Here is a 12,877-nt window from a genome sequence, read left to right as displayed (position 1 = left end):
CTAAAAGGGACCAGGCTGATGGGGAACAAGGAGGGTTCACCTATATAAACCAGCACATACACTTCTTATTGGATCCCCCCCCCTGTCGCCACCCCACCCCCAAATTCCAGCAGAAGATGCCAGCTCTGAAGGCAGCCCAGAATCTCTTGAGGGTGGGAGAGGGAGGGTGGATCTGTGTCATCACGGGTGCGGTCACCTCAGGAGCCACATGGCCCATTGTGCTGCCCACTCCTCACCATGCCCACTCCCTCCTTTGGCCATGCTGTCTGGTGCTGAGGAGAGTTAGACTCCAACAACATTGAGAGGGCCAACAACATCAAAGTCTCACATTGAATATAACTGATCTGTAGAAAGGAGTTTAGGATCTGAAAATTGATGAGGATGTATATGCTTTTGTAACCCAAGAAAAACTTTAATTAAAACAAAAACACTGAGTGGGCCACAGTTTAGCCATATTTGGATCACACCACGGGTGGTGGTTGAGTGATGAACCATATTGTATAGAAGCAGGTTATATGTGGGAAACCCTATGCTTCTGGAGACAAGTGACAGGATAAGGCCTTCAAGCCACTTTTGTGAGCCTCAGTCGCTGTGTCCAACAACACTCCTGGCCTAGAAGCTAGAATTGTCTGACCGGCCCCTGTTGGAGACAGAAGGACCTGTTCTGGTCCCTAAAGGCAATTCCTCGGTTCTTCAGTGTCTTGGTCATCTAGAAACAAAGGCTTTAATGGGAAGTCAAGGCAGCAGCAACCTCCTAGACACCTTACTGTGATATTTAAAAGGCTTCTCATCATATTACCTCAGAAGGCAAAGTTCCGAAGGTTCCTCTAAGGCTCCTTTAATGCTGAACCAGACAAACAAAGATCCCCAGTTTCTTTGGTATTCCCGTTTTTAAAACACGGGAGACAGGGGGAAGAAATAAAACAGCGCGTGCAAAAGTTTTCGGCCTCCGTGGTTGAACTGATAAGGTCCCATTTTGTGGTTTCCTCCAGTCATTCCTGTGACTTCATTCTCACGAATATGGAGAGAAAAGAATTAAAAACGCAGAGAAGGGGCACACTATACGCACGGAATTTAGCTTACACACAAGAGAAATTCAGACAAGCTATCCACTTATTTCTTCCGTTCCAGACTGTTCAGAATGAAAATAAAATAAAAACGAAGGGAAGGGAAGCGCACAGCTGCGCCGCCCGCAAGCCTAAAATGATGTTATTTGTTTCTTCCTCAAACCATACTGAGCTTTCAATGTCATTATTACTTAGCAGCTATGGGTATGTTAACAGAAGCGGTATATTACGCAAAGCGATCCTAAGCAATGCAGTATGTTCACGAGGTTTAAGATCGCAGCCTTACATTACATAGGTCGACTCAAGTGTAAGCAGGTTTGACTCAGTCCCGTTGGAATTGACTGAGGCTGGAGTGTGCCCACGCCCCAACTGGGCTCCCTCCGAGCCTTTGGGATGGCGCCGGCTAGTCAGGTGAAGACCAGGCCGAAGCAGTCTTCGCTGTCGTCCCTAGCTCCGGATCACGGAAAGGCCGAGGTTGCCCCCGAGAAAAAGCATGGAGCCTTGTGGGTTACTTACATAGAAAAACATGAAACGCGCACATAGTTCCAAAACTCATATAGATGCGTGTTTCTCCCTAGTGGGGAAGCGGATCGCTCATACAATATTAACCACAAGGAGAACTGTGATCCAGAGGGTCCAGAGATCTCCCACTCTCACCTTTACCTCTATCCTAAACGTGGTTTTTACTCCTATTCATTCCATTGCTGGCTGTAGTCCGACACCTGTGTAAGCAAACTCCATTGAACCCTGCACAAGTGCCAATTTCCTGGGCCCTGGGTGCCCGAGTACCCATAAAATTCCCCACGAAGGGGCCCGGACACCTACAAATTTCAGTGCCAGGGCCATGCACGCTGCATGGCACCCGAGCACCCACGGCCGCGGGGCCACGTTGGCAGTGGCACTCCTGGAACCCTGCGGGTTTTGCTCGAGGAACCTTACAGAGGACCCGGCATCCCCTTGTCTATGTTTTCGAATTATCCAGGGTGGATGTTCTCCTGCGAAAGCTCCAAACGAACCACGGAAGCTGTTGGAAGAGATCTTTCTGCCAGATCGTGACCTAAATCCCTCCTTGCTTGGCCGGTAAATATAAGAGCAAGCGGTTTATAAATAACGCTTGAACTTCGGGCGACAGAAGTCAATGGGAGTGCGGATTCCCAACTAAGGTGCTTGCGAAACACGAAGATCTGCGGGCCTCTATCAAGCACATCGCTGCTGGTAGGTAGTGATGGAATTCTACCTATGCACTTAGTACACGCATACATTCGTGGACACTGGGGGTGGCTTACAGCAACACAACATACAACCGCTGGACAACAAACTTATATGCTGGACTATTTCTCAGGGGCGCGTGTGACCTTGGCATAGCCTTAACGCTGACATTTTAGGAAGCCTCCTTAGAAGGAGGCGAGTCCCACTGAGCTCTATGGGGATTACTCCTGAGTAAGGCTGCAAGGCCACAACCACTTGGAGTAGCTTCTGGGTAGACTAGGGCTGCACTGCAGATACGCTTTGGATCGGACGGACCACATGTCAAAGACAGGCACTCAGGGATCCTTATTCATTCATCGGTCCTCAAAATCTAATCTCCTTTCCAAAGCAAAGTGCTTGGTGGTGGGTGCCGCTGGTCTGCCAGGGCTCCGACTCCGCGGGTGGTCCTAGAGCACCCTGGTTCTGGCTATATCTTGCCGTCGTTCTCAGCCGATCCGGATCAAAGCGATCTTGAATGCAGTTCCTCGGAAGCAAAGTCCAGGGAAATCAGCCGGGACTGGACTTCCAAGGAAACTCTTGTAGTGTTTATAAGGAGCGGAAAGTTTTCTTTCCCGAGCCCGTCCAACGGTAAATAGAGCTTCAGGAAGCAGGAACCTGCCTTAGAACCGGGGCCTGTTGCCAGTCCCGATCCCATGCCTGTTTTCTCAGAAGGAAGTCGCGCTACCTTCCACGGTACATAAGCGCCCAACCTTAGGCGCGCTTTCATAATAAGTTCCGCGGGATTTTCTTCCAAGTAAATACGCGAGGGCTGGGAGGGCGAATGTGGTTGTGCTCACAAACCCTGGCTCCGTGTGCTTGATGGTGGCACTCGGAAGAAATAACAACACCCCTTTGGGTGAAGAGAGCGCTGGGCAGTTGACCACTGAGAAAGCTGGACTGGATGGGCCTTTGGCCGAATCCAGCAAGTCTCTTCTTAGGTGTGCCACTGAACTGAAGGGGACAGACCATAGGGCGTGGGAGGCCGAGGTTCAAATGCCCACTGGGCCATGAAGCTCACCGGGTGACCTTGGGGACATGGTGGTTGTGGGAGCGGGGAGAACCACGCAGACCAGCTTGTAAGCTCCTTGGAGGAAAAAGTGGGCTGGGAATGCCATAAATAACCCAAAACTGCAATACTGTTTCTATGCACCACGAATATGGTCGAGGCCGACGCCTCTTGGGTCTTGGGTCTTGGGCGTGGTGGTGGTGGGGGGAACGGCCCGGGACTGACTGAGCCAGCCTCCTTGCTCAGGGGCAAAACCACTCCGTCCCGGGTTCGTTTCCTTGCTTGCTTGTGTGCTTGTGCGTGCGTGCGTCTCTCTCTCTCCTCCCCTTCACTGCAGCGTGACATCAAAGAGCCCACCGCTGCATAAAGGCCGGCCGAGTTGCTGGCAGCAGAGCAGGAGGGCTGAGGCGAGCGCAGCAGGGAGGGAGCGCGCCGCTGGACCACGCAACTTGGACGGCGCGCCCGCAGCGTGGGCGCCCCTCGGGGCCGAGCCTTCCATGGCTTCTTCGTAGCGCCGGAGACTCGGGGGCGCCGCCGTCGCCATGAACGTGGTGGGGGGCTATCAGGGCCACCCCCATCCCCACCACCACCCGCACCACGGCGCGCTGCTCCATCCCCACCACCCGCACCACGAGCCGTTCCTCTTCGGGCCGCCCGCGCCGCCGCCGCCGGCCCCCGGCCGATGTTTCCCGCCGGCCGAGCGGCCCTTCGCGCAGGGCTGGCTGCTCAGCGCAGCCTCCGACCTCTCCCCCCCGCCGCCTCCTCCTCCAGAGTTGGTGTGCGCGGCAGCTGCGGCAGCGGCTGCAGCGGCCGCCGGGCTGGGCTCGTCGGCTTCGCCCGCCTCGTCGTACGGCGGCAGCCCGTCGGAGTTGGGCGGGCGGCTGAGCGCAGCGCGCCGTCGGGGTGCGTCTTCGTCGTCGGCGCCCGGAGCGCCTCGCAAGGAGCGCCGCCGCACCGAGAGCCTAAACAGCGCCTTCGCCGAGCTGCGCGAGTGCATCCCCAACGTGCCGGCCGACACGAAGCTCTCCAAGATCAAGACGCTGCGCCTGGCCACCAGCTACATCGCCTACCTCATGGAGGTGTTGGCCAAGGACGGGCCGGCCGCAGAGGGCTTCAAGGCCGAGCTCAAGAAGGCCGAGCCCCGCGATGCCAAGAGGAAGCGCGAGCAGCCGGTAAGGGCCCGCGCGAAGTCGCTCTGCCCGCGCTCAGAGGCGTTCTCCCCTAGAACGGGAGGAGCGGGGCAGAAAAGTGAGTCTCCTGGTTCCAGACGTAGCGGGATGAGTGGCGGCTCCCTATAAGGGGTGGAAACAATACCTTTGTTTCTGCACAGGCTTTAGGGTAGCTGCACGGAGCGGAGCCATGGCCGAAACTTAGAGGCGCGGGGGCTGTATGGGTGGGGGAGAGACTCTGCTCAATTCCAGGGAATTGCAACCCCAACCCTGGAGCGCTGCCGTCCCATAGCGGAGGGGAAGAAAAGGCACATTGGAGAGGCTCTCTTCTTGGCCAGGTCTGACCACCTGAGCGAGCCTGATCACTGGCTTCCGCTTCCGGAGAGTGGACCTCTCTGCCCCAGAACACGCGCCCCTTCCCCAATTCCAGGTCTTCGTCCCCGGGCCTGTCTCACATTAAACTTCAGGTAAGAGGCTCATGTGAAGTAATGGTGCTCCAGTTAAAGAATAGCTACCCCCAACAACGATCTGTTTTTCTCTTAGGCTGATTTCCTCGGTGGGGGTAACTAGAGCAGAGGCCTGGACATCGCAGAGGGGTATGGAAGGAGCCCCACCACTCCTGTGTGTAGAATTAGGCTGGCAGGCTATAGAGCTGCATGGAATCATTGGCAAATCTCTGCTTGGTTTTTAAAAATGATTCCCGCCTGGAGCAAGAGAGAAGTGAGCTTGCTTTTTCTATGTGTGTGTTTAAGATGGTCCAGTATTTTGTTGGATATCAAGCCCACTGACGCCCACGGAAGTCCAAGTCAATAGGGTAAGGAAGGAAAGGACCCTCCTTTAAGTAGAGTGGAGTGGATATTAGGGCGGCAAGTTGGGAAAAGCTGCATTTGCTGTGCGGTGGGTTTGGGAGATGGAAAGATTAGAGGTGACATTTGGTGGCCTGAGTAGCCTACTTAAGCCTCGATTATTAAATCAGAAGATCGCAAGAAGAGCCCTGCCGAATCAGACCCGAGGCCTCTCTTGTCCAGCACCCCTGTTTCTCACCAGATGCCCCTGGAAAGCTTCCTCAAGCCGAGCAGGAGAGCAAAACAGCTCATTCTTGCTCTGGCTCCCCAGCGACTGGGATCTAGAGGGGTGCCAAGGAAAGCCTAGGCCTCTGGCCTTTGGATCTAAACAAGCCCTTCTGCACTGGTGTGTGTGGAGTGAGGGTTTCTTCCAGACTAAGCAACAAGCCTTCAAAGAAGGGCTGCAGCAATCTGCGGGTTTAATACCCACCCAATCTGAGGCCCTTTGTCCCACAAAACAAAGCTTCCCATACCCACCGCATCTCTTGGTGGACTCATCCTGCCGGTCGTGTCTGAATCAGGGCCATAAAGACTGTGTGGGCAAAAGCGTTCGGCAGTCCAAGTTGGAGACCTGGGTCGGTGGATTTGCGCCCCGCCCCCCCAACTGATGCTTTGCGTGCGAACTCTGTTGCATGGAATGCATTGCATGACATTTTAGATGGAGCAAGGAATGAACGCAGAATGGGACACTGTGGCAAGCAATATTTCAGGAGAAGTAATGTGGAACTCTGGAGCCTCCCTCCGACCCCCTTCCTAATGTGCCAACTGGCGTGGAGATCTCAATCTCTCGGGGAAAGAAGGTCGATTATTTCACTGCATTGCATGCCTTCCGATCTTCATGCGTTAACTGATCAGCTCTCTAGGCAGGGGAAGGGGAATCTCTCGCTCCCCTGTTTCAAGACCACGGGGGAATTGCTCCTAGGGATCCCTAAGCTATGGTCATGTATAATAAGTAACCGTCTGTAACAAATGTTCCCTTGCGTCCGCCCTGCAAGCGCTCTTTTTAAACTTGACTCTAGCCTAGGCCAAGCCTTTCGGCTTTGCTAAGGATCTGCCCTCGGCCCCCTGTCGCGCAATCCCCGACATTGCGTGATTTAGGATGGCAGCCTTAGGCCTCCATCCATCCTTCACGCGTCTTTGGAAGCGTGCACTTGTACATACTTCTGAGTTAGACAAGCGTGGGCTCGCGCTGCACGTGAGTCATTCGTTCTCTTGGTTTGATTTCCCTTTAACGTGGATGTGAGACGATGGAGGACAGAGCCAGGCTGAGCTGAGTGAGGGCGGTCATTTCTTGCAAGCGTTGTCCCCAGTTCTACATTCTGCAAGACGCGCCCTTCCTTCTTGAGAACGACTCTCTTGCACGGAACGTTCTTTGCCGGAGGGAGAATCGGAATCCGACCTTGGATAAACGAGCCATCCAATGTGTTGCGCCGCCTTTCTTTACACCCCGAATATATATATATTAATTACTATGGTTAAAGGAAGCAGACCTAGAAGGAAAAGAATGGCGAAGTCCGCTGCTTGAGGTTCTGATCGCGAGCGAGATCGCCCGCAGCCATCTTCCTCACGTAGCAAAGCAACGCTTCTTTTAGGTCAGATTAACCCCGGGTGCAGCAGGTTTATTTATAAACATGCCTTGCTGCGAGAAAAGTGTTTGGAAGTTCGGAACTGCGCTTTCTGGAAAGTTAGAAGTGACTCGTCTGTTGTGCTGTCCGAGGAATGTTCTCCTAGAATAGCAATTTTGTTCTTCCGGCGTGAATGCGTCTGAAACGCCATCCGCGCGCAAGAAAATTACATTGTTGCGCAAGCAACAGCAGGCACGCACTGACATACAGTACTAGTGTTACCTCTCACAAGAGTATAATAATGGTGACAGTGGTTGCACAATGTGTATTCTGCAAGGGCAAATGACTCATTGGAACTGGATTTTCTGCAAGATTCAACACAAGGCTTCTGATAGCAGTCTGGTTTCTGCTCTAACAGCATTACACCATAGGAAGGTTTTCAGAAGTACAGTACAGTACTAACATTTTCAAGGGGGAAATAGGGAGGGAAAGCCCTCAGCAGACTGTTGAGGCAGAAGCGGGAGGGAAATGGCGTTCCCTGTGAACGGGCTTGGCTGGCTGGCTGGCAGGCAGGCAGGCAGGCATCTTGGACAGGAGGTGCAACAGCAGGCACCGCTTGTTCTGATCCACAAGTTTTCCTTTTGATTTCTATTCCCTACCCTATTGTTAAGCTGCTGCGTAAAGACATGGAGGCAACCCAAAGTTATTTGCAGGCTGGTTGTGGCCGGAGTCGCAGGAGCTTCTTCCTGATTGCAAAAGCGGTGCTCTCCTCTTAAGGTGTTACCCAGGGTTGCCGGCGACTAACATTTACTCAGAGCAGACTCACTGAAATTGATGGTCATAACTAACTGAAGCCAATTAGCTTCAATGGGTGTACTCTATGAGTAAAAGTGCGTTCAGTAGTCAACGGCTCAAAGCCCCTTCTCTTCACTCCGCAAGTTGGCCATCGAAGACAGCTGCAAATTCTATGCAAGCTTCCTTGGAAGTTCAATTTAACTCAGCGGCGCTTGTTTCCGAATAGACACGGGTAGGATCTGGAGGTAGAAAAGTCCCAATAATTTTGGAAAGGGCGGCCGAAATGAAATGGCCAACTTTACTTTTCTTTTCTCCCCCCCCCCACCCCCAGGCCAGGAACCGCATCCTTTCTGGAAGATCGGACTGCAACAAATAGTTTTTTAAAAAACAACCCGGTGGGAGAATGTTGAATCTGCCCCACACCCCTGGAAAGATAGGGAAGACGCAGTGAAGCCTGTCAAATATTGCGCCGCTACTTAAACACCCCACATCCCTTTTTAAAATGGCATGTAACTCTTTTGGCCCAGTCCGTCTCTAGGGACGTTCCGTTGATACTGGTCCTTTTTTTGGCGCCTCTTTCGCTAGTTTGCATAGGTTTTGTTTTGTTTTGTTCTGGGGCTCAAGAAGGCGGCATAACGCAAGAGATTGTCAAAATCCTCCAGGAGCGACGAAAGGCGCCGAGGCAACAATCGACTTCATTTCCTCATCTCCTCTCCTGTTCCCCTTTCTGGCGGGATTTTAAAATGCGCCATCGAATTGCCAGAGTTGTTTAGAACTATTAAGGTCATTTGGATGTGGGTTTTGGGGTGGGGTAGGGCGAGCAGCAAGAATTGTAGGCCTACACAATCTGGAAGGAAGGAGGAGGGAATAATAATCCCGTATCTTCGCCGTTTTTGGCTGCAATTGCTTCCCGAAAAAAAAAAAAAAAAACTCCGGGCAAAGCCAAGGCGCAAGGAATACACACACACACACACACACACACACACACACACACACACACACGAGGTTAATTGGGACCGCTCAAAAATAAGCCCTGGAAGAGATCCCTCAACAGTACTGTAGTGGTCTCCCCCCCTTTTTATTTTAATGGAAGCTTCTCCCCAATAAAATAGACCAGCAAGGGCTGGGGAGGGGGGCTGTTCGGCAGACCACAAGTTCCTGCCGCCAGTAGAATACAATCCACCCAAATCTCGCCCCCCCTCCAAAAAGAGAAACCCTCTGAAATTGAACTGGAGCGAAGGTGTTTCGGCTGTCCTGAGGCTTCCCTTTATTTATTTTGCATACTAATAGATTTCTCTCTTGCTCTTCATAAATGTATTCAGGCCATTTCAACCCACTCTTTTCTGGAAGTGTAAAAATGGAGGAGGGGGGAAATTGACGGTGAGCCGTTTTACTGCTCCTGCTTTTAAAGAGGCTCTGCGCTTCTTCTCCCTCTCTCAATGACGGCGTTTGGTCGATCAGTTTTCGATACTGTTTCAATACAGAAAAGTATCAGGCCATAGAAACATTAATCGAATTCGATCTCAGCTGCCGCCGCCACCACCATCATTATTCAAAAATTGTATTGCAATATAATTCTCAATCTCAATTTCCTCCATTCCCCGTCCCGGTGTGGATTCCCCTCTCCATGGTTAAAAGAAGGCGCTTAATCAGTGTGTGTGTGGGGAAATAAAACAAAAGGGGAATAAAGGAAAAGGAAAAAGTATTTCATTCATCTTTATTCCTTTGCGTTCACTCTCGTTGACGGGAGATAGAGGAGGAGCCGGATTTGAAAATAAATAATAACTGAATGACCGAGTTGCAAATACTTCCCAAGGGTAAATAAATTAGCATCTGCAAAGTTTATACTATTCAAGAGCCTGTATAAACCCCGCGATTTATTTATTCGGTCCCGTTGCCCGGTTTTTTTTCCGCGGAGCGGCGTCGGCAATTAAAAGACTCATAACTGGCGTAATTTAGTAGAGGGCTCCGACGTATTTACCAAAACGCAGCCTCCTATATTTATAAAAGGGCTGCAAATAGAGAATGAAATTTATGGCCTTCCGCCTGATTATCTAATACTCATAAACAGATGAACAACTCCGGGGTCTTCTTTACAGCCTTCCGGGCAAAATTTACAAACAGTGGCCTCGTGGACGGCAGAAGGGCTCGCCATGCAAACGCCTTCCTTCCTTCCTTCCTCCCTTCCCTTCCTCCCTTCCCCTTCCCCTTCCCCTTCCCCTTCCCTCCCCTTCCCTTGTTCTCTCCTCTGCCTTAGGCACGACCCCACCAAGACCAAGCGCTTTGCAAGCCCCTCCGTCGATTTTCTTTGCAGAGGCAGGAGCTGGCGTCGCTTGCGAGGACCGTTAAGCGCGCTTCGCAGGGGCTGCGTTGGGCCTTTTTTTAGGACCTAGAGAAGGCAGTCCAGGCGCCCTCCTCAAGCGTACTTTCTCAAGAGTAACAAGTTTAGGATGGCTCCCCTCTACATTTCCCTGCTTTCTTTTCTTCTGGTGATGATGCTGATTAAAGCGTAATGGAGATTCATTCCCTCCTGGTTTTTGTGTTTTTCTCTTTCCTCCCCTCCCCTCTCCCCCTTGCAGCAGACCGAGGGCTATTCTCACGCTTTAGGCCACGGAGAAAAACGGCTTAAGGGCAGGACTGGCTGGCCTCAGCAGGTCTGGGCGCTGGAACTGAATCAATGAATGAAACCAGGAACGGTTTCCAGAGAACCGACGCCACCAAGGTGGCTGGGAGGAGGAGTGCGCGCCCGCCCAGGATGGGGGACCCTGTTCTCCCTGGTTGGTCTCTGCCCCACCCCTCGTGCACCCCAAAGGAGAGAGAGAGAGAGAAATCGTCCGCGACCCGCTTTTTTTTGTTTTTTTCCGTCTGCTGATCCGCCCTCCCCTTTGCAGCCTTGGAGGGGGGATCCGGCGGCCGCCTCAGTGAGAACGAGGATAATGTGCAATGTGGAGGCTGTAGAAGGGGGAACGGGGGTCGACGGGAGGGTCCCACACGCCTGAGAACGGAAAACTTCCCCTTCCCAGAAGCCAGTAACTCGCTGGCGTGAAAGCCCGGCGGTGAGGACCTGGACGTCAAAAGATGGACTGTCTGTGCCGTCGGAAGTCAGGCAGGAAGAAGCCTTGCCGGAAACCCGCGCGGGATATCGCGTCGTCTAATGTCGCTTTTGAATGTCTCATGGAACCAGGGTGCCACAGATGTAGATGTATATATTATATATAGCTATAGCACGCGGGATTTGTGTGCGGACCTGAAAGGGATATTGTGTTGCACAAAAGAAGGTGGGAGGCCCGCCAGCCGATCTTGACTTGAGAGTGACTTCCATTGCAGCCCTCGGTGGGATTTGCTGTCAAGCCATTGCTGAAAGGGGGGAGGAGGAGAAGAGAAGTTGTTAATCCGATTTCATCACAATTTAGGCTGCAGCCCGAAACATCTTTGTCATAGCGAGGATCCCATCGAACACGAGGAGAGCTACTTCGAAGTACACCACTCTATTAACGCCAGGCCACTCTTGGGGCAGCAAATTTCTTTCTGCATGCCAGCGTGCGGATCGGAGCCTTTGCTTCCTTTTCAAAATCTATAGGATTCCCCCGCCATAGCGCCCTAGCAGGACGGTAGCCAGAAACCTGAGCACATAAATGGATTTGCTCCGGAGTAAATCCCACAGCTAGGAATGGGATTACTTCCTGGCAAGGATGGAAGGATGCAGATAAGAGCTGGAGGAGTTGAATCCCACCTTTGGACACGATCCAGCCCACATTAAGAACCCCTGTTCTTAACTCTAAACTCTTGGCTTGGGCTGGACCCACCCCTCGGATTTCAGTGGGGCCAGCTATGCGGTCCTCAAGGGGCTTATTCCAAAACCACCACCCCTCCCCATCGGAGTCCATGAAGCTCCTTCAATAAACCACCCGTGGGTGTAGCCAAGGGGGGCGGTGGGGGCAGCTGCCCCTCCATTAATAAAAATCAATAAAAATCAATAGCAAACTGAGGTTCTTCCCCCCCTAACAAAAGGCCTGCCCCCCCCCCACAAAAATCCTTGCTACGCCCATGAAACCACCTGAATCAATAAGCCACACTGACGATCACAGCAGCCTGCAATTCTAGACAGAGCCAAAACTTTCAGGTCCAGGTTGCAGAAATGGAAGGAGGCTTGCTTTGACTGTAACCCGGCTGCTTTCTTCTGTCTCTGTGCCCTAGGTTTACATTTCCTCTACTTTCATCCCCTCTGCTCCCCAGTTAAGAGAGAATCCAGTTCAGAAAGAAAGGTGCGAAGGGAAAGAACAGGATCCCCAATCTTCTCCTGTTGTAAATGCACTGTCGCCTGCCTGGCCTGGGACCCGATATTGACCGTGGTCGATGCACTCTAGAGACACTCTCCCCTACAGACGTGCATGAGCTTTCCATACCTTCCTCCCACCACCACTTCACTCATTCCCTGCACCCCCCCCAAGTTTGGGGAATTGGTTCCTCCTGCACTTGCGGGGGAGGGGAATACAATTAAGCACCATTAAAAGGTCGCCTGGTTTCAGCCGAGAGAGTTCAGCACATGGTGATCCCGAGTTGAAACCAGTGGTTCGTGAAGATGCTTCCCTGTGGCAGGCTTGTGTGTTGTGCCTAGTGTCATTATTTGTTTCGATGTAAATAAACACAAGGGCTCCCCCTCCTCTGACCATGTCTCTCCTCTCCCAACGTCGTTGATTCCATTTCATCTTTTTGTTTGGATGTATTTAAACTACCTAAATGGGTGCATTTTATACATTTCCTGTACCGGGTTTTCTACCTCAAATCTGTATGACCACTTGCGAAGAGAACAGGTTTGCCTTGCCAAATATTTATGTGGATTTAAAGAATAATAATAATAATAATAATAATAAAGAAAAGCTTTATGAAGATTTTGCTTTCCTTAAGGCCATCACCCCCCAAAGTCAGACGGATTCCTTGTCTAATGAAGCTGAAATGGAGTGCAAAATCCTCTCTGCTTGAGTTTGGAAACTTATTTTCCTGTTTGTGCTTATGGGAAAACAGCAGTGAGGGAGGAAGTATGAAATTTGCAAGAACAGAACTTGATTAGCAACAGGAAAATAAATAGTGGGGATATGATCCAGCCCAAGTTAAAGCCTGTTGAGCCCTACTGGTTTATATTTATATTTTTTATAAAGACTTAACATTTCTGTCTAGAGTC

The 12,877-nt window shown here is 51.6% G+C and overlaps 1 protein-coding gene across 1 annotated transcript; it reads left to right on the top strand.

Moving 5' to 3' along the window:
• The first annotated feature begins 401 nt into the window (after window positions 1-401).
• Window positions 402-12,585, top strand: HAND1 (heart and neural crest derivatives expressed 1). Its single transcript, XM_035104961.3, has 2 exons — window positions 402-4,493; window positions 10,275-12,585. The coding sequence occupies exons 1-2, from the start codon at window positions 3,864-3,866 to the stop codon at window positions 10,374-10,376; spliced, it is 732 nt and encodes a 243-aa protein (XP_034960852.1). The 5' UTR covers window positions 402-3,863; the 3' UTR covers window positions 10,377-12,585.
• Window positions 12,586-12,877: the final 292 nt, after the last annotated feature.

The sequence above is a fragment of the Zootoca vivipara genome, chromosome 2 (genome assembly GCF_965207765.1).
Source record: "Zootoca vivipara chromosome 2, rZooViv2.hap1.1, whole genome shotgun sequence".
Taxonomy (NCBI): domain Eukaryota; kingdom Metazoa; phylum Chordata; class Lepidosauria; order Squamata; family Lacertidae; genus Zootoca; species Zootoca vivipara.
This window is presented reverse-complemented; position numbering and strand designations above follow the sequence as displayed.

Bases quoted from the DNA above. Each gene is read 5' to 3' on its own strand.
- HAND1 (XM_035104961.3), top strand. From the start codon at position 3,864: ATGAACGTGGTGGGGGGCTATCAGGGCCACCCCCATCCCCACCACCAC. The intron at 4,494-10,274 runs GTAAGGGCCCGC...TCCCCCTTGCAG, and splicing joins AGAGGAAGCGCGAGCAGCCG to CAGACCGAGGGCTATTCTCA.